Raw genomic sequence first — 22,725 nt, forward strand, 5'->3', positions numbered from 1 at the left:
AACACTCTGGATTAAAGCAAACTTAAATAGAATCAGAAACTTCTCCAGTACGTTGTCAATATTTCTGCAGGATGAATTAGATGATTGGATTGTGAAGATAACTTCACTTGACCATGAATTGACTTTCATTGGAATTTCTGGAAGTGCTGGAAAAGTTCATATTTTGCTTCTTTGAACTTGTGCCTGAGCATGTGACAGTCCCATGATCTGAATGCTGTGCCAGTAGAAAGGATTGAGTAGATGCTGGCTTGACCTGTCTAAATAGCTTACCCCTTAATTAAAGTACCTGGCGTGTGTTTGTACTCCAAGGCCCAATCAGTCAGTTGCACTTATCCACGGCTGTGTATGATTAATAACATTTCAAAATAAAGAGATATGAAGATTTGAAGATAAAGATTAGCTTTTTTTTTGCCACGTGGTACACTGAAACGTCCAATTTAATGCGCCAGTCGCACCAAATCAAATCAGCGAGGATTGTGCTAGGCAGCAAATGCTGCCATGGTTTTGGCACCCACAGAGCAGGCCCGCAACCCGTAGGTCTTTGGAATGTGGGAGGAAACCAGAGCACCTGGGGGAGACCCACATGGTCATGGGGTGAACAGACAAACCTCTTTACAGAGGTGGTCGAAAGGAAAACCCATAGGTCTTCAGGTGCTTTCAAACAAAGTTCAACACTTGAAGATGAAGAAATAAACATACCTTAATTTGTCACACGTACAGTGAAACACAGAGTGAAGTGTGCCATTCGCATCAAATCAAATCAGTGAGCATTGTGCCAGGCAGCCCGCAAGTGCGGCGTGCTTCCAGTGCCAGCAACGCATGCCCATTAACTCAGAGTCTAACCTGGAACGTGGGAGGAAGCCACAGCGGTGGCAATTGACCCCTGAACTTACACCTGGTGCTGTAACAGTGTCACACTAACCGTTATGCTACCGTGCCGCACTCGGTTAGCCTGAGGTACGTGCTGCTTATACTAGATTGCACACAGACAGGGCAATATACGTGGAAAGGTATGGAGATTTTTCAAGCATCCCATTCCATCTTTTATATTTATTAGGGGGAAATACTTCCAGTCACTTACACAGCACCTTTCACAACAGCCTGTGTTCAGAGCCCAAGTACTTACGGAATGCTGTGGTTATCATTTTAAAGCCAGAGTACGCATTGCAAACCCTTACACTGCAAACATTGCAAAGTGATACATAACCAGATAAAGAACCAGAAATTGAATTGCTAAAGAGCCTTTGCGCAACACACCACAACCACCATTCCAGAGACACGACGGCCAGTGACATTGGTATTGGTTTATTGTTGTCACATTGTACAGTGGCAGAGATACAGTGACAAGATTTTCTTGCACACCGTTTATGGGGATCAAATCATTACACAGCGCGCCAAGACAGAACAAGGTGAAACAGTAACAACACGGAATGAAGTGTAACGGCCACAGAGAAAGTGCAGCGCAGGTAAACGATTAAAGGGAATAACATAACAAGGGAAGTCGAACAGTAGGTTCGAATTCATTTTTGAGCCTGACCATGATGGGGTCACAGCCAAAGAGCAAGCCAGGCGCTCCCAATAATCTGTTGCACACTTTGCCTCACGCACTCTGTAGTGACACAATGCTACTGCAGTTAGTCTCCTTCTCTCACAGTTCCAGCGACCTGGAGTGTGACTGCGACCTGTGGTGCATTCTGCATGGAGTATCCTCACTGTGACCCTGGGGCTTCTCCTCTTCCTTCCCACATCCCAAACTCTCTGGCTGGATAGGTCGACTAGGTAACACACACACACACACACACACAAAAAATGCTGGAGGAACTCAGCAGGCCAGGCAGCATCTACGGAAAAAGAGCAAACAGTCAACATTTTGGGCTAAGACTCTTCATCATCAGGACCCCTCACAAGCCCTGACGAAGGGTCCTGGTCCCGAAATGTCGACTGTTCGCTCTTTTCCGTAGACGCTGCCCCCGCCTGACGAGCTCCTCCAGCATCTTCTGTGTGTCGCTCTGGATTTCCAGCATCTGCAGATCCTCTTGTGCTTTAGGTTAACCAGGGGCTGCAAATTGCTCTCAGTGTAGGTGAGTGGTGGGAGAATGTGGAGGGTGTGAGTAGCCGTGTGACAGAGGAGCAGTATCAGATAGGGAGCACTTGCTAGTTGGAGAGGTGGAGATTAGGGGGATATGGGATTAGCAGGGTGGGCACTGTGGTTAGCATGGACCCGATGGGCCGAAGCTCCTGTATCTATACTGTATTGCTCTATGAAGAACAAAGTGGGGGCGAATAGGATTACTCTGTAAGAACAGGAATCAACTCAAAGGACTAAACCGTCTGCCTTCATGCTGCAAGGAGATTTGACATCCAGAACTAGAGCTGAGTTACAAAGGATTTTAGGGTAGACAGGGAGAGGGTCTCATGTTTGGCAGTTCAGCCGAGGCTTGGTGGATGAAGGGCACATTTCCTGGCGATTAGGGTTTATAGTGACGTTGGGAGGAAGAGGGGTGTGACTGCACCACTGTGGGATGAATGATCTACAGATTGGAGCCTTTGAGGTGATAGTGGGGGGAGGGAAGGAAACAAGATTGTCCAGAGATCAGCTCAGAAGTGCGACTGCCTTAGAGGAATGGGTGTGAGTAGTTGCAGGGGTTGGATCTGGGCTGGGAAACAGCTAAGTAAGAAACACTTAGCTGAACTGGGTTCTTACAGTAATAGCATTGCTTCAGAGATCAGCCTACGTGCTTATTTAGAAGCAACAAGTAATGGGCAAACCAACTGCCATCCCAATCCTGCACGGGGATCTCATATCAGCCTGGGTGCAACTAATGTGGAAACCCCCAACACTGGCAGAAGGACAAGTCTCTCCTTTGTAGGAACACACACAAAATGCTGGAGGAACTCCTCAGCACGGGCAGCATCTACGGAGGACAATGAATAGTTGGTACTCTGGGCCGAGACACTTCACCAGGGTAGGGAAGGGAGTATAAACCAGATCAAGGCCGGGGGTGGGGGGTGGGGGGGAGGTGAAGTACAAGCTGGCAAGTGATAGGTGGAAGAGGTAAAGGACTGACAAAGAAGGAATCGAATATGAGAGGACAGTGGACCATGGAAAAAAGGCAAGGAAGTGGAGAACCAGTGGGAGGTGATGGGCAGGTCATGAGCATGGGTGAGGAGAAAAGGGGGCAAGATCATTGAGACGGCAACCAGAATGGGGAATAGAAAACATGAAGTTAGAGATGTTCATGCCATTGGGTTGGATGCTACCCAGATAGAATATGAGGTGTTGCCCATCCAACCTGAGTTTGGCTACATCGCAGCAGTACAGGAGGGCCACAGACCGACATGTCGGTATGGGAATGGGAAATCGAACAGAAATGCGTGGCCTCTGGAAGATCCTGACATTTGCACCAGAAAGAGCGAAGGCGGTCAGCAGAGCGGTGTTCAAATCTGCATCCGGTCTTACCGACGTAGAGGAGACCGCACCAGATACAATAGATGAACGCGACAGACTTGTAGGTGAAACGTCGCCTCACCTGGAAGGACTGTTTTGGGCCCTAACTGATAGCGAGGGAGTATGAGGCATTGCTTAGTCATTGTCAGATTGGTAACTGGTAAAGGGTCACAATTACATTCTGCTCTGAAAATAAGTGAACTTAATGGCAGGCTGCATCAAACAAATTATTTTGTGAATCCATTCTTCTTAAGTGCTGAACGCCATAAGATCTTGTACATGCAACTAAGAAGGAAAAGTCCGATTTAGATCTATCACATACATTGAGATAGACAGTGAAATGTGTCATTTACATCAACAACTACTAGACCTGCAAGTGTTGCCACACATTCTGGCACCAATATAACACACCCATCATGCTCAGAACACAACAAAACAGAACGTACCAAGCGACAAAGCAACAACAGCAAAACAAGCCCCGATCCCCTCTCCTACCCACCCACGCACGCACATACAAAGTTATTGTAACCCCAGCACAGGCCAAACTCAGCTTCGCAGATTCGACTTCCCCAGCTTCGCAGATTCGACTTCCCCAGCGGACTTGCAGGGACTCGCAGACTTGGGGGTCCAGCTATCAGGGCTTGACTTTGGGACTTCCAACTGGCCTGCGAGCCTTGGTCCTCGCTAAACGACAACAAATTGGGTCCGTGAACGAGAACCTGAACTCCAGGCCCCGATTTCTGCACTTGCCGATGACAGGGCTGCGAGCGCCCTCGCTGGTCTGCCAGCCCAACATCCGACCACGTCCACATCACGGGCCTTAGAAGGTGGAGCAGGGGCTTCAACCCCAGCCATCTTTGTCCTTAAACCCTATCCTGACCACTAACCTCTCCTTCTATTCCCAAAGCATCCCTACGATCGTAAAAAAAACAACTAAATCTGACCTGCAACCTCAACAGAGACCACAGCTCGGTGTCATCTTGACGCATTTGGTTCAATGTTTCATCCAAAATACTTTGGTCACCTGTGCTAAGTGTGTAAGAAATACACACTGTTGGTCACACTCCACTTGTTCAATTTATTAGAAATCAATGCAGGTGGCGGCGTGGGATCATTTACGGTGAAATCAATGCAGGTGGCGGCGTGGGATCATTTACGGTGAAATCAATGCAGGTGGCGGCGTGGTATCATTTACGGTGAAATCAATGCAGGTGGCGGCGTGGGATCATTTACGGTGAAATCAATGCAGGTGGCGGCGTGGGATCATTTACTGTGAAATCAATGCAGGTGGTGGTGTGGGATCATTTACGGTGAAATCAATGCAGGTGGCGACGTGGGATCATTTATGGTGAAATCAATGCAGGTGGCAGCGTGGGATCGTTTGCGTTGAGTGTGACGGTCTCCTAAGGGGTTGTCTATTAGTGGATCTCCGAGTGGCTGTAGAGGCCGAGCCGTGATCCACATATTCTAGGATGTCGGGGTGGATTCCCGTAACGGAGAATGGCTGTTTAACGTGGGGAGGCCGATGCTGCCAGGGTGTTTGAGAGGTTAGCGTTAGAATCTTGTGGCATGGAACGCAAGATAACCGGGGACCCTTCGCTTCTGCAGCCTTCCTCAGCGCCCAGCACCGCTGTGACATCATCGTCTTCCTGCAGCTCCACCACTGAGGTCTGGAGGACTGCGGCCTCCTTATTGCGCCTTTAGCACGCCGCAAATTGCCTACCCTAACACCGCCAGCAGTGCTGGAATAGCAGCCTGTGGTTCTGAGCTTAACTCTCTTAAATTAAACCTGAAGCCACGAGCTTTACTCGTGCACGGTTGACCAAGCCAAAGGCTGACATCTAATGCTTACCTCATAAGAAATACTGGCACTGGAAGTGCTTTGGACTTTCATTCTGAAAAGTTAAGGATTAAACCCAGTCCCCCTGTGCATGTTCCGACCTCACTTGCCAAGACCATTAAATGCTCTCCCACTTGAAGTAAAAGTGCACCAAATGGGACAGGGTCAGACCTTGGGACAGTCTTGATGTCCATGTGTCAAGATTGGAAAGACAGCTCCAAATAATGAATCTGCCCCATAGAATGCACTCATATGCCATCTGGAAGTATGTCAAATGTTCCGCACCTCAACCCCCCACCCTCCCAACCCAGCAGCGATTCTAACCCACTTTAAACACAACCCAAGATTTATTCAGTCTCAAGGAAACATTTCAGAAATATTATGTTCGGAGCTCTGAATTAAACTACCCAGATTTGCCTATAATTGTTTCCTGGCCCATTTTTAAGCTGTATAAATAAGCATGGAGTTTAATCATCTCAAGGACAAACTGAGCTGTGGTGCAATGAGATACAAGCAATAAATAAAATGGCATTTTGCAGCATATGATACATGCTTCACCACATAATTCAATTTAATAAGGAGTTTTACATGATTTTTATATTAAAATTGTGATGAATAAAATTTTAATTAATTATTAGACACAACATGCCTATTCCCTTTGCTGTGAATAACATGATAGAATCACTTACATTCTGATGCTGATAATTTGCCTCCTTTGCTCATTTATTAAATCAACCACTTGTGGACCATCAATTCATTGTTCAGCTTGCTAAAGTCCACAATTTCTGCAATCTATTCCCAGGCGTGCAAAAACCAGCAGGTTCTGCTTGGAAAATTCCTATAGATAGTGCCTTACTTACTAAATTATGACATCCATCAGTACCAGCGAGGGAGGGAAAAAAAAACATGCAAGCTTTGCCAAGACAGTGAAAGCATGCCTGAACAAAATCATTCTTCCTAAAAATCATAATTTGTTTTCACACAGAAAAAAAATCCTTAAGCAGAGTGTTCCACTTTTGGAACAAGTAATGACACGCAGACTGCAATGAGTTAGTGTATGTGTCTGAGTAAGAATATCACAATACTACAGCACCATTGTCATTAATATTCCCCAAAGCAAAATGTATTATATGTTCAGAGCACAGAGTAGCCAAAGGCAAGATTTTTTCCCCCTTATAAAGTAACCCAATTACTTCTAGCCAAATGGAATTTTTATTAGTTTTGCAATGTCAGAAAGGAATGTAATTAATAGTTTGATTTAAATCCATTTTCTTTCTCCAACTCCCTCCTCTCCCCCCCCCCCCACACTCCACATTAGAAATCATGGGATTTCTAAAATTATCCAAGGAAATGTATAACACACATTGGACACAAAGAGCTTACAGAGTCTTGCTTGAAAACAGCTGTAAATAAATTTACTGTGATATGTCAATGCTGTGCATAAATGTAATTAAAATATAGAACATCACACTTTAAATGCTCAGTTGGTGTTAAGTTTGTTGGAAACACTGGGGAAAATTCCCTCTGTCCTCATTGGTACAAATAAATTATCACACACTAATTTATTGAATTCAAATCAAAAATGCTCTCACTTAAATGCAATAGTGTGAATTAATTAAATTACTAAATGCATTAATTCAATATTATTTCAGTTGCCATCCTGCTTTATGAATTAACATGTAACATTACACCAATAAAACATATGCAGTTAACCATTTTAAACTGAAAGCATTTAAATTGATGCCTAAAAATTTTGGAAAATCCTCTCTTCACCTCTCCCTCACGTCCTAAAGTCTCACATCCCTGGTTCCGAATATTAGGACAGTGGTGCTCATTTTTATAATATGAAACATTGTTGGTTAGTTACATGTCATAAATGGCATAAAATTGAGTTCAATAGCTCAACGATAATGACCGATGTTCTCACTGACCCACAAAAACAAACCAACACGGAAATCAGGAACACATTAACCCAAATTAAAAATACAAACTGTCGGAAGTACTTGGGCCAGGCAGCATCCCTGGAAAGGGGAGCAGGGTTAACGATGGAAGTTCATTGCCCTGATACAGGACTTGGAGCTCTGAAAAACCATCCACCCAATATGACAACTGCTTCTCTTCACACCGGCTGAGGACTTCCAGCACACTCTGCCTGCGTTTTACACTGACCTACATCAGTACAAAGGGCTTCTGAGTCTCCGTGTAGAAGTGTTATTCTTATATTTAATTTTTTGAAGAAATGATTCTATGTATTGCCTCAATGCAAAACTTCTGCAAATGACCACATTTGGGAAAATTAATTGTGAAGGTCACCGCAAATGATTTTTTAACATTTTATTGATACACAGTACGGAATAGGCCCTTCTGGCCCTTCGAGCTACGCAACCCAGCGATCCCCCGATTTACTCCTAGCCTAGTCACAGGACAGCTTGCAATGACCAATTAACCTACCAACCGGGTGCGTCTTTGGAATGTGGGAGGAAACCCATGCGGTGACGGGGAGAACGTACAAACTCCCCGGCGGAATTGAACCCGGATTGCTGGCACAGTGAACCGTTGTGTCGGCCACTATGCTACCGTGCCACCTTTGGCAGACACACTGACCATTGCAATTTGGTCGCTTGCCAGGGCGGTGGGGGGGGGGGGAGGAGGGGGCGGAGGGAAGAAACAGATTCACCCAGCCCAAGGCTTTAATGAAAAAGTAAATTGTGACGAAGTGCTTGTTGACATAGGTTATTTAGCTTACAGAGTTGGCGCAAGAGAGTAAAACTGGCTCACAACTTGCAGCGCACTTCACTTCCTGGAACACAATGGGAGCGGATTAGGATAAATTTACAGATCTGACATGAAAGGAGATGTAAATTTATGGACACCGTTCTCCATAAACACAGCATGGCAAAACAGAATTCAGAGTTGCAATTTGGCCATACACAATAAGCCATTTGTGTAACATTTGCAAGGGTTAATTCTGAATCTTCAAAATTGTATTATTCCCTGTTTAAACCTTAATTTTGCGATGGAGCAATTTCAATGCACACAGTGCCAGCATATTTATCCTGCACTATGAATTATACAGGCACTAATTACCATGCTAAATAAATCAAAAGCACTGGGGAGTAAATCTGATGCAGTGCAAGATAAACAGTGCATGGAAAATATTAAAATGTTTTTTTATTGCAGTGTATGCATAATTCGAAGGTATGATCAATTGAAAGCACAGTCTATTTTAATTGCTAATAGTAAGAGCTGGTTTTACAGCATGCCAGAATCAAGGGCACTTTGTGAGTGCTTCCAACTTGTGCTTTTGCTTTGAAGTGTTGCGTATATCCAGGGGTATAAAACCTTGCAGAACACAGGAATATTAAGCGTCAAGTTGATGAGACGGAGAGAGCGTTAAGAGGGTGCAAGGACGTGTATTGGGATAGCACCCCAAAGCACAAATGAAACCAATCCAAACAGACTGCATTGGTCAAGCAAACTGAAATTGCCACCTTCTCAAAGGCAAGTAGTTAACAAATGCCCCCAACTCTCAGTGCATCACTGCAAAAAAAAAATCGCTATTTGCATTTTACAAAATGCAACATTCTCATACTTCACTGAAGGGATTACTGACAAGGGATAGATATTAGGACAAGAAACCAACATCTTAGTAACTAGGATTATTTAGGGAACATCTTAATAAAGCAGAAGGAGATGGAGAGGGTATGAACTTCACAGACGCAGTCCTCAAGAAAGGGAATGTTGACTGCAAATGAAGCAGTAGCTGGAAGAACAGAGGACTTCTGCAGAAGTTTAAAGAAACAAGGGAGAACAAGGTCATGGAGGGTCTAAGACAGCTTCAGAATACAAGGACGTCCCTTTAGAACAGGGATGAGGAGGAATTTCATTAGCCAGAGAGTGGTGAGTCTGTGGAATTCATTGCCACAGATGGCTGTGGAGGCCGAGACATTGGGTATATTTAAAGCAGAAGTTGATAGATTCTTGATTTTCTTTTATTTATTGAGATACAGTGTGGAATAGGCCCTTCTGGCCCTTCAAGCTATGCCGCCCAGCAACCCCCAGTATAATCCTAGTCTAATCACAGGACAATTTACCAATTAACCTCCTAACCAGTACATCTATGGGAGGAAACCGGAGCACCCAGAGGAAACCCACATGGTCACAGAGAGAGCATACAAACTCCTTACAGACAGCAGCAGGAATTGAGCCTGCGTCGCCAGTACTGTAAAGCGCTGTGCTGACCGCTAAGCTAACGTGGCATCAAAGGTTACGGAGAGAAGGTGGGAGAATGGGGTTGAGAGGGAAAACGTGATCAAATGGCGGAGGAGACCCACTGGTCTGAATAGCCTAATTCTGCACAGTGCTTATGATCTAAAACATGGAGAGAACGCAACACCAAAGCATTGCTGGACCTGGTTCAATATAGCTTAGCAGGGCACTTTGAGAAGAATCTCACCCATGTTGAAGAACAGCAGCACTGTGAAATGAAAAACCTAACCTTTTTTGAACAACCAAGATCAGCTCTGCAAAATCTTTCTCAGGCCTTCCAGCCCCTCATGCTCTGCTGTTCAGTTACATTACAGCAGAAGTGCAGCCAAATCTCTTGGGAACTATTTTATGTGGAGCTGCCTCCAAGCCTCATTAATATTCCTTGCAGATTCATCAGAATATCATTTAATTGTATTTTTTTGCTGCCATGAACAACCTAGCATCCCTGAAGTATGCGGAGAGATAGTATTTTGTTTCAGTCAAGTGCTGAGATACATTTCACAAAGCTTTGAGTCAAAAAACCATACATCATAGTTGATGCAAAGTGGGCAAGGGTTAAAAAGTGGCCGAGGGAGAGGGATGTTGATACACTTCCACGCTGAAATTCATTTTAAGAATGGAGTACAGTGGATTCCAGATAATTGGACCATCAGTTAATCAGGGTAGACATTTATTTAGGTCAACTCTTAAAGAACAAAAACTAAAATCGAGAAAGTAGCTAGAATTCTCTTCATTTATTGGGACACTGTGGCACTTAAAATTGAGGCAGGAGACTGTTGCTGAAGAGTTTGTAACAAGTGCAAAGCGGGTGCACTTGCATAGCCATTAGACACTACACACCAGTTGCCTGTGTGTGTTCAGAATGCACTAATTCTTGTCGCTAACAGTTGGTGAGAAATAAATAGTAAGACGACTCAGAATGCTTTTGCTCACTGCAGTTTCAAACACTCGGGCTTGGAAATGCCAGAAACGGCCAGGAGTGAAAATGAAGTGATCTTACTACCTCAATGAGTTCGAAATTATGAAGAACTTGAAGGCATCTTGAATGTTTTAATAAAAATGAAGATTTGGAAGATTGTATGAAGGCAGCCCATTATCTGAACTAGGTGTCTGCGCTGATTTTGCTCACTTACAGTCAATCACAAGAACACGCAGATGAATTTCTCAATCAATAACTATTAGGAAGTAAAGTTTTATAGTACTGTAAAGGTACTGGTAGCATTATAATTTGTTCTGTATTTCATTTAAATACACACAATGTTACTTAGTTAAACGATAGTTTGTCTTTTTTTAAATATACATTTTAACTAATACATGAAATGTTGGCTAATTGGAGTAACTGCTTAATTGGGCCAAAATGCACTGGTCTTAATGTGTCCCAATTAACCGGAATCCACTATAGTATTAATGCACGCATGTGCACCTACACCTATCTGCCCAGAAAGCTAAATAGATTAGGTAACATTCAGTTCAGTTCACAGCCTGGGCTGAGATAGTTGAACTTGGGTGGAATGGTTGTACTTTGGTTGCTATGTTGTGGAGAAGAAAATTACGCTGGTACAGCAGATTGGAGGCTGCTGCCTTAGACACAACTTCGAATGTCCTCAGGACAAGCCATCTGATATTGTTTACAGACCAGAAGACAGAAGCAAATTAGGCCATTCAGTCCATCAAGTCTGTTCAGACATTCAATCATGGCCGATTTATTTTTCCTCTTATCCCTATTTTCATCTGTAACCTTTGACACCCTTACTAGTCTCGAACCTATCAACACCTGCTTGAAATGCACTCAGTGGCCACATTATTAGGTACTTCCTGTACCTAACAGAATGGCCACAGAGTGTATGCCCATGCTCTTCTGCATCAAGGTTCAGTGTGTTGTGCATTCAGAGGTGCTTCTCTGCACACCACTATTGAATCACATGGTTATTTGAGTTACCGTCAGTTTGAAACAGTCAGACTATTCTCCTCTAACCTCTCTCATCAACAAAACATTTTCTGCCACAGAACGGCTCACTGGATGGCTTTCGTGTTTTTTTTTTAAACACCTTCTCTGTAAACTCTGGAGACTGTGCGTGAAAATCCCAGGAGATCAACAGTTTCTGAGATACCCAAACTAATGCCACTGGTACCAACAATCATTCCACGGTCAAAGTCACTTAAGATGACATTGCTTCTCCATTCTGATTTTGGTCTGAACTACAACTGAACCTCTTGACCATGTCTGCATGCTTTAACGTATTGAGTTGCTGCCTCATGATTGGCTGATTAGATAATTTACATTCCCAAGTGTACAGGTGTACCTAATTAATTGGCCACTGAATTATATCCAAGGACCTCACATCCACAGCTACATATGGCAATGAATTTCACAGATTCCCCACCCTTTGGCGAAAGAAATTCATCCCCATCTCTGTTCTGAAGGGACACATTTCTATCCTGAGGCTGTGCCCTCTGGTCCTAAACTCTCCCACTACTAGAAACATCCTATGTCCACTCTATCCAGGCCTTTCAATATTCCATAGGTTTCAATGAGATCTCCCTTCATTCTTCTAACCTCCAGTGCGTACAGGCCCAGAGCCATCAAACACTCGTATGTTAACCATTTCATTCCCAGATCATCCACGTGAACTTCCTCTGGTCAAGATTCATGCAAAGAGACCAGCAAGCATGTATATCACATTCCAGAAAAGCAGCCACACTGTGAGAACTGGGGAAAGGGACTGAAATAGGAACACAAACAAAAGCTCAGTAGTATCATTAATAATACCACTTATTGCTGCCCATTACAAGGCTCTCGGTGGGCGGAGACTCACACTCATCCTGTTCTGCTGGCAGAGAGCCCCAGACATGTATTAGCCAGAAAATATACAAATAGGAATTGTTAGGTAATCTCAAGACCATATGAGGGGTCCTCAGATAAACCTGATGAGATAGTCACACGTTCTATAAGTGAGATAAGATTTGTTGAGGTACAGTCCAGAGCTTACTGTTAACCGCAACTCTAAACAGAGAGCTAAATACATTTAAAGCCTAACAAGATTTATCTCTGTATAATGTCATATCCATTTTAACCTTGATTCAGAAATAATTTCAAGTGATATATTACCTAGAATGTATTTCAGGTTTAGACGGTTCTGGTTCCGAGCCACGCAAGTAGATACAGAGGGGTCCTATCCCTCACGCTCTATATCTGTGTGCATTATCAGACACAAAATAATTTTCTTAAAAATAGACTACTGTCATATAAATAGTTGCTTGCATTCTTTTAGGCTATGTAATATACCCATCAATTTTAATCATAGCTAAAGCTTTCGTGGTTAATAATAGCAGCGAAGCTCGTTGGTAAGGAAATGTTGATGGAAAACAGAATACAAATGCTCCAACCCCCAAAAGAGAAAAATAAAATGACCTGGGACTTCTGACTGATATAAATACATCACACCTTGTACAAGACTGCGGCTGCATTATGGCTTTCACTAATTCAAGGGATGGATTACCTACTTCACATGATATTTTCACTCCATACCTCATCCAGTGAAGGAAAGGGAAGGAAGGTTTCAAGCACATTATACTGTGCTGGAGTATTCTAAATTCTTCAGTGGATGGACTGAACTACTGGAACCATGCAGCTTTTATAAAAGACCTGAAGTAATGAGAAGGACAGTTCAACATCCACTTCCGTTTCTTATAGCCATGGGTTCAATTTCAATTAAAGTATGAATCTCTTTTGGACCTCAGACACCCATTTGATGAAACTATTCCAAAGTCTCCAAAAATGTAATCGGAGAGACAAAGTCAGGCAGAGAGGCAGAGACAAAAAAAAACACTAACCGATTTAGTACTTGAAGCAGATGTGTGGAAGAAACCAAAACAAAGCTATTAATATTTGCATTGTAAAGTCATTTAATATATTCCAAGCAAGTTAATTATTTATATTAAATAATGTATTGATTGCTGAAACTGTTTGTGGTTAAGGACTTGCTTACAGAAAGCAATTATCCCTGACAGCTTTACCATGGTAACCTGGTTAAAGCAGTCTACTTTTCAGTCTATAGGACTTCATCTAGCCTTTTCTCATTGTATAAGTGACACATATTCGTCATCACTTTAATTATATTTCAGCTTAAAAAAATCTAGATACATTTTTGATTGTTGGGCAGTTAAGTCTGTTGTTTAAAGTTAATGCACTGACAGATAAAATAATAAGCATTTTTCAAAAGGAAAATGTAAACTAATTTAGAAATGTTATGTACATATGCCCACAGTGAGATGCAGATAAATGTTTTCATCCTTTGTAATTCTGAAATGTCTTTTATTACAAAGAATTCAAAGTAAATGTTTTAAAGTAAACTTGAACTGAAACCATTTAAACAGATTAAAGATAAGATTTATTTGTCACACGTACATTGAAACATTGTAAAATGTGCCATTTGCTTCAAATCAAATCAGTGAGGATTGTGCTGGGCAGCCCGCAAGCATCGGCGTGCTTCCGGTGCTAACACAGCATGCCCACAACTTACTATCCCCAACCTGTACGTCTTGGGACTGTGGGAAGAAACCGGAGCACCTGGAGGAAACCCACAGGGTCACAGGGAGAACGTACAAACTCCTTACAGGCAGAGGTGGGAATTGAACCCCGATCTTACATCTGACTTAGTAATAGCACCATACTGACCACAATGCTACCGTGCCATCAATTCGTTTCACTGTTGTCTGAAACGCAAGTTTTTGCAGACTGTGGGGTGCTAGATTGAACCGCATTCAGAAGCGCTCAGCATAAATTAGCTGGCATTTCTCTGTTTCACTTAATGTTATTCTGCACCTGCAGAAACAAAAGTGGAAGGTATTTGGCATGTGAAGAGTGATCAAAGGGTGCAACCCTGCGCCCTATTCAGGAAGAAAAACATATTCCTAGGTTAGTTCTGAAGCAGGCTGAAAAAACAGGCAGGTAGACAAATAGATATTAATAGATGCTTGGGTGCAGTCACAAGGCTATCAACTAAATGCAGAAGTTATATGATATTATAAGCTTCAATCTTGTAGCTTAAGTACGTTTACAAATAACTGAACATACCCAAGTATAGGTTACAGCTGTCAAATAGTGTCCTGGTGTTTATCTATTATTTCTTTGACATATACTGTAAATGCAATTTTATATTACACCACTAAAGTATTATTGTCACAGTGCCAGGACTGGAGTGCTTTTCTCAATGTCAGTGTAATGCAAAATGGCATTCATCATGTTATGTGATTACTACATTAGAAAGGAATTCCAACAGTCTTTAGGAGAATTCCATTTAGATTATGAGTATATATTAAACCTATCATTCACCAAAAATTCAACACTGAAGCATGTACGATAATAACTGATGCTAATAATCCCATCAATAGTTACTTGCACACTGTGGTCATAAAACACATAATCTGAACAAAATGAGTCAGTCTATTGTGTAATTTTTCCACTTGGCCTGCCCAGAATGACAGATATTCAATGCATTTTTAAAAAATTTTCCTTTGAGTTTTCAAAATCAAAGTGAAACAGAAGCAAGTTTAAATTTATAGTTACAGACATTGATAACAATCTGCAAAGAAACTAATTAAAGTAATTTGATAATCTAAAGGCAGCTGGGCGAGAGAATTCCAGAGCTCAAAAGTTCAAGGTTAGTATTTCCAAATAAAGGAACGACAGCCAATATTACCAACTGCATTTTGTCAGTGTTACTCACTTCTGGCAACAGTCCAACTGAATGTAATTTTTCAGCAGAAATACCTGCTCTGAATCAATAACCCAACCCTTCACAAGACTGCTATCATGTTTACTTAGTCCTATAAAAGCTCTAGAATTTTACAATCTCCAACTTGAATCTGACTGGCTTCCTCAATCCAATGCAGAATACAGGCTCTTCTCATTTCGCTGGTTTTCAGTCAAGATTTAACCAAATTAGCCTTGAGGCAATCAACAATCACAACAAGGCCACTTTGCTTTTCCTCTGCACGACTCTGGCATTTGGGATCAGGTATCCACATTCTAAAGCAAGATGAACTAGATAATAGCATTTGTATTTTTTAAATCTTTTCTTCCAATGTCATCCAGCTTAACCCCCTGAAATTTCCATCTCACTCCAAGACCTCATGTAATTCCCACACTTTGTAATGAAGAGACCTCAAACAATGAAATTATTATCCTCCACCTCACTCCTCCTTCAAGACATGCTGTAAAACCCCATCTCTTCTGCAAAGCTTTTGATCGTTTATCTTAACATCTTTCTTTGACTGGGCATTAATTAGCCTTTTACTATGTACCTATGAAGGTGTGTAGAACATTTTATGATGTTAAAGGCCACATATAAAAAACAAATTCAAATGCAATATTCTGTAATGTTTTGCATATATACCAGGTACAAATGTTGAACAACTCACAACCATTTATTCCAAATTCCAAAATAGTTTTTGGACATATTTCCCATATTTTTATAAATTAATTTCTTTGCATGAGAGTAAAAGATAACTATCATGGTAGAAATGCTGATAATCTGAATATACTCTTTCAATAATCAAATACACATCTCTTAGATTTGCATATTCCAACTATATTAAAATATTCACTATAGTTTGTGTTGTTGGGCTAGAACCATGACATTCATTGCAGGGTGCAAAAAAACTTTACGCATCTCATTGTTGGCTGCTTGAAGGTAGGTAGTTTTTTTGTTGGTGGGGAAGAGATTTAAACGCTGCCTAGAATTTGCTTAGCACAAACACAGGAGATTGTGCAGATGCTGCAAATCTTGAACAACATGTACAAGATGCTGGTAGAACTCAGCAGGTCAGGCGGTACCTATGCAGGGAAATAAATGGTCGACATTTCGGGCCGAAACCCTTCATAAAAACCGGAGAACTTGCTTAAAAGCCGCAAAGATGCCAGTGCTAGCGGGTTGGGGACAGCATCTCATGCTTGGTGATTTGTGACTGAGTCGGGGGGTTGTACAAGGTGACTGGTGGATGGAGATTTGGGCAGGGGAGAAAGGAGGGTGTGGGTCAGCATCATGAAGCAAACTGCTGACACGGGCCAAAAAGAGAGCAGAAAACAAATAATTTTGAACAAAGGGCCCAGCAACAAGCTGTGACCAGCTGAAGAAAGTCTCCTTTAAACCACACAACTTAACATGGAACATAACAGCGCTCTACAATAGGCAAGCCACAGTGTTATGCCGATGGCTTAACCTATTCTGAAATCAATCTAACCCTTCCTTCCCATAGAGCCCTCTATTTTTCTAACATCCATATGCCTATATAAGTCTCTTAAAAGTCCTTAAATTATCTGCCTTTCCCACCACCCCTGGCAACAAGTATTATGCACTCACCACACTGTGTAAAAAAAACTTACATCCCTCCATACTTTACTCCAATGAACTTCGTATTATTTTAAGCTGATTAGACAAAAGTATAGGGGAAACAGTAGAGGTGGAAGAGGCCTTTCCGAAGGCTATTTTCACCTTGGAACGTCTCTGGCTGTTCACTTAATCTACCCCTCTTATCATGTTGGATTTTTCACATCCAATGACAGATAAGCTTTGAATCATTTGGACCTGACTTCTCCCAGCAATATTTTATTATATACTGACCTGTTGTGGAAAATAGCTCATTCAAACAACTGTAATTTGCTATGGGGAATGCCTTTTCACAAAATTTTCTCTGGGGGGTTTTGTCGTAGACTGAGAAACACTGACTTATGCCTATAGTGCTGAGCGAGGGAGTGCTACATAATCAAAGACATGTGGTGATGCAGCAGAGAAATGGGCACACAGTAGCGCAGCGATTAGTGGGCTGCTCTATAGCACCAGCTGTAAGACTGGGAGTTCGATTCCCACCACTGTAAGAAGTTTGTATGTTCTCCCTGTGACTGTGCGAACATTCCTCTAGCTGCTCTGGTTTCCTCCCACATTCCAAAGACGGACAGGTTAGCTGTGGGTGTGCTATGTTGGCGGCAGAAGTGTGGAAACCCAGTGCAATCACTGCCGACTTGATTTGACGCAAATGTTGCTTTTCACCGCATGTTTCGAAGTAGATGTGACAAATAAAACTAATCATCTTCTTCGGCCCACAATATCCAAGTTGGCATTTCTGCTCCACCTACAATTACCTTATTTGCCACATTAGGACTGTATCCATCTGTGGCTTGAATATTTATTACCCAAATTTCCCCTACACATAGTAATTGGACCCAACTCCACATTTCCTATAGCAGCATACTCCAGATATCAACCACTCTGTTTTAAAATACCTCTCAAATCCCCATCAGAACTTCTACCTCTCATCTTAAACCTATACCCCCTTGTTTCTGATACCTCTACCATGGGAAGGTAATCAAACTTCTATGGTTGTGTACATCTTAAAGTATCATGGTGTAACTTCAGTTTGAAGTGTACTTGATTTGACACCAAACTATGCAAATATAAACTGTGTGTGCTCTCAATATTATTTATCATTATTTATTTTTGAACTTGGAACTGATTTTGAAGCACATCTCACACCATCTTGTTCTGGCATCAGACTGGGTGGAATTCAGGTTGCTTTTAAGTATAACAGATTTGTCTAAAATGAGAACTTTAAGTTGCCAACAATTCAATGGCAGCAAAAATCCTGCCTTGGCAAAAATCAGCCCAGCTGGCCACTGCTGCCATTTGTTCAGCCTTCATTCACAAAACATTTCCTACCAATAACAAATTCAATTTTTTTGTTTTTCAGTCAACTGTTTGCCTCTAACAACACACAAAGATTGAACATTACTTCTGCTAGTTCTTTATGGTTACCTCTCAAAATCTCTACTTTAGAATATTAATGACCCTTCCGCTTTCCAATAACGTCAAACCCAGTTTCTAAAGAATTTGACAAAGAAAAACACCATGAAGAAATTATCAACTTGGATTTCTTCATCGTTTAAGTATTCAAAATTTAGTACAGTCCTTGGATCCCAACTGATTTTGGCATCTTTGAAGTCTGCAGATACGCAATCCAGCAGTTAAAATTCTGAAATTTTACTGCATCTAGTGTTTCAACCATGCTGTTTAGCTGCGGTTACCGTTTTACAATGAGAAGGAAGATACTTACCAAGCTCATCGCAGACGCTCTCACTCTCAATCAGAGTTGGATAGTCAAACGTGTCACGACAATACAGGATGCGGGTACTTTCATTAAGGATTGCAATTCCACCCAATGCCATCACGAACTGGTCAACCAGCCAGGAGGACGATCGGTTCTGAATCCTCTTCAGCATAGTACGATAACGGCAGTACTGTGGGTAACTGAGGACAATGATTTTGGTGTTGTCAGTGTTATCGCCACCTTTGTCATCATCGTCTTCGGCACCTGTGGGGAAAGGCAAGCACTGCAGGCATTACTGAAGAACATTAATGGTACTGAATGGCACATGGGCATATCCTGTTACTATTGACAACTGCCAGCTGTCTCAGCTTTGTGTTACAGTGCAAATTGAACAGACTTCAAATTAATATGGGACAGGATATAGTCAGAAATGTTAAATATTTTTCCCATTATCACCCAAAGTAGCAAGAGAAATGTCACAAACTATTAATGACACTATACATGAAACTGCCTTGAAAGCTTGTTGATATCAATCTGGGGAAAAGCAAAAGTACATCTTGTGGGATGGAAACCTACTTGTTGGCTGTTTAAATGTTTCACTGAAAGACTGAATGAAAAACATGTCCATAATTAATGCATAACAAATCTGTCTGAAAACAGATATTTTTAAAAAAGTCTTCTGCTATATACTGGGAGCTAGGTTGCTACCTAAAACAGGAACTAGCACAATGGTGGCTAATAGACTCATTATCCTGCACTAACTTAGGCTGTCAGACACCACACCTAGGCTAATGACATGTGTACAGCAATTCATCACGTTACCAAGTAGGGAGGTCTAAATAGCACTACTTAGCTAACAGCTTCACTGCCTTGCTGGCCATTCTAAATCTGGACACACCAGCAAATAATACTGTTCTAGAATTCAAAGAACTTCTTGGAAATGCAGCCTAGAAAGAAAAAAAATATTAACTGCTTAGGAATGCTGGAGTAACACACACACAAAATGCAGGAGGAACTCAGTAGGTCAGGCAGCATCTACGGAAATGAATAAACAATCAACATTTTGGGCCGAGACCCTTCACCAGGACACCTTAAGAATTTTGAGGTGCAGCTGAGGTGGTTTCCCACCACATTGTTTTGACAGGTGAATGAATAAATTAGTTTGATTATACAGACCAACAAGCTAAAGTGCTAAAGTCTGGTCCATACTGAATCAAGTGATTTCAGCTGCAGAGACATCCAATTCTACACCTCAAAACATGCTGTGGAAAACTGACCAAATCCCCACTTGTCTTTGATTCCTTGTGATGTGCAACTGTGATTTGATACTTATTTAAGACTGGCCTGAACATTCATGTTAGCACATTGAAATTCTGTCTTTGGGTTTGTTGGGAACACTCAAAATTACCACTACTTAGTAGTCCCAGTGGAGTTAAGTGTTTCAAACATATGGTACAACTTGTATCCCCCTGTTCAAAGTAAAATTTATTTTCAGAGTACATACATGTCACCACATACAACCCTGAGATTCTTTTTCTGCGGGCATACTTGGCAAATCTATAGACAGTAACTGTAAACAGGTTCAATGGACAAACTGTGTAAATGCAGATATAAATAAATAGCCATAAATAATGAACATTAAATAATATAACCGAGTTCTTAAATGAGTGTAACTATCCCCCTTTGTTCACGAGGCTGATGGTTGAGGGATAGTAACTGTTCTTGAACCTGGTGGGTGGCAGTCCTGAGGCTCCTGTACCTTCTACCTGATGGCAGCAGTGAGAAAAGAGCATGGCCTGGGTGGTGAGGATCTTTGATAATTGCTTTTCTATGGCAATGTTTCATGTAGATTTGCTCAGTTGTTAGGAGGCTTTTACCCGTGATGTACTGGGCCGAGCCCACTCAAAGCCATTCTAGGCCGTAATGCAGCCAGTCACACATCTATAGAAGTCTGCCAAGGTTTTTGATGTCATGCCAAATCTCTGCAGACTCCTGGGGAAGTAGAGGCGCTGTCGTGCTTTCTTTGTAATTATATTTATATGATGGGCACAGAACAGGTCCTCTGAGATAATGACAGCCAGGAATTTAAAGTTACTGACCCTCTCTACCTCCGATCCTCCGATGATTATTGGCTCATGGGCCTCTGGCTTCTCTGTTCTGAAGTCGACATTTGGTTCCTTGGTCTTGCTGACATTGAGTGAGAGGTTGTTGCTATGACACCCCTCAGCCAAATTTTCAACCTCCCTCCTGTATGCTGATTCATCACCAGCTTTGATTCAGCCCACAACAGTGGCGTCATCAAACTAGCATATGGTGTTGGAGCTGTACTTGGCCACAAAGTCATAGGTGTAAAGCCAGTGGAGCAGGGGGCTCAGTGCACATCCCTGTGGTGCTGAGGGAGATTGTGGAAGACTGGCTGGGTAAAGGGAATGGGACAAGTCCCTTTAACCAAATGTGCTTTTCAACCCTTTAAATTTAATCTCTGGAGTTAAGGTGGAATAAAAAATTATTTTGTAAGCGAGGTGCCATTAACCACAGCAGAAGTGGATTTTGTTACAAATCAAAATAGACATTATTTATAATAAAATGTTATTTATAAGAATAAGCTGCATAATCCCTTTTCATTGTTACTTTCATGGTCAATGTGTTAAGTAGTGTTCCATTACATTCCTTAAAACTAACAGGACTGTTGCCACTTAAATGCCCCCCCCCCCCAGGGGAGGGGTGGTACTCTACTACAATAATTGGGGGTTTCTTCACCCAACCGGACCCTTCCCTGTCCAGTAGTGGAAGAACCCTATACCGTGGTCCCTCCCCACTGAAGTTCAAACCTGTTTCTGTGACGTGATTGGCCAGTGCGTTCAACTGTTGGCCGAAAGGTTGGTGGTTTCAGTCTACCCAGGGACAAAGAGTTACAGTACGAAGTACCAGAAGCCGAATACACAGGGGAAAAAAAATCTGATAATCTGCTATCAAACAATTCAGAAATCCCAGCAATGATGTTTGCTGAACTCCTTTTAACTCGGTGTAACCCGATTCCTGCATTCCCTTCAAACTAACCCGGGCTCCATTTCCTGTACTTTTAAACATGCTGGATTTGCTGGAAAGTTTTTTTTTGAAGCTGTTGGCACAGCATTAAAATAAAGTGAATTAGAAGTATTTTTAGGTATTAGTCGGAATAGCACCTAATAGGCCAGAAAATCTGCAAGTCCAGCATGACCAAAGTCCCAACTGTGTCAGATTAACAGAGTTTTACTGTAGCTGGAGATCTGCTACAGGTCATTTGATATGTTATTCAATCTTTGAGGAACATGAAGGCGCATAGTGTAAATTCATGGAGCTATAAGGAAGTCAACAAACCCAATTTAATCTGTATTGCGTATATTGAATTAATTCTAATCTCCTGCTCTTTTCCTATTACTCACTAGTATTGGTAGCAAATGCACTTGCATACCAGAACCAAATTTTTAACAGCTGCCTTAAAAAAATAAAACATGTATTTATGTAGTACTATTTACCACCTGAGGTCAATTTAGTGCTTTACACCTCATGAAATGCCCTTGAAGAATAATCTCCGTAACATAGGATGAAGCAGGGAAAGAGCTGACAGACAGGAAAATATTCTACCTTCAAACAGTGACTGGACGGGCCCTGGATGTGGGCCAAATAAACCCTGGTTAGGTCCCAGCACTCGAGCTGTAGGATCTCTAGGACGTGGAGGGAGTGTTGAGGGTGGAGAGGTGGGGAGTTCGGGGTTGCCTACATCTAGTTAAGGAGCTCTGGCCTTCACAAGTGTGGGGTGAGCTGGGACAGGCAATTAGCCTTTTCCTGAACATCACTTTGGTGTGTTTATTAACTCTAATAAAATAGCCGTGCCTCATTTAAAAGGCTGTGGTTTGCTCTGCTCATTGCCACCAACTAGAAATTTGAATGTAAAACATCTTAACTTTCCTCCCAAGCTGCCAATATCACCTTCAACTTCCAAGATGTTTCAAATGGAAATACACAAATTCTAAACTACTGTCTGGTACATTTATTTGTTCCACACCTGGATAATAAGAAG

At 41.9% G+C, this 22,725-nt stretch overlaps 1 protein-coding gene across 3 annotated transcripts in view; it reads right to left on the reverse strand.

Annotated features, from left to right (window-relative positions):
• arid5b (AT-rich interaction domain 5B) overlaps nucleotides 1-22,725 on the reverse strand; it is a 146,999-nt gene that overhangs the window by 87,127 nt on the left and 37,147 nt on the right. For 2 of the 3 annotated variants that reach the window (XM_063071559.1, XM_063071561.1), the window contains one exon: nucleotides 18,669-18,926. The exons of the other annotated variant lie outside the window; for it this stretch is intronic. In XM_063071559.1, coding sequence (XP_062927629.1) covers nucleotides 18,669-18,926 — 258 coding nt within the window. The remainder of the gene's footprint in view (nucleotides 1-18,668; nucleotides 18,927-22,725) is intronic. 3 annotated transcript variants of the gene reach the window in all.

The sequence above is a fragment of the Mobula hypostoma genome, chromosome 19 (assembly GCF_963921235.1).
Source record: "Mobula hypostoma chromosome 19, sMobHyp1.1, whole genome shotgun sequence".
Classification (NCBI taxonomy): domain Eukaryota; kingdom Metazoa; phylum Chordata; class Chondrichthyes; order Myliobatiformes; family Myliobatidae; genus Mobula; species Mobula hypostoma.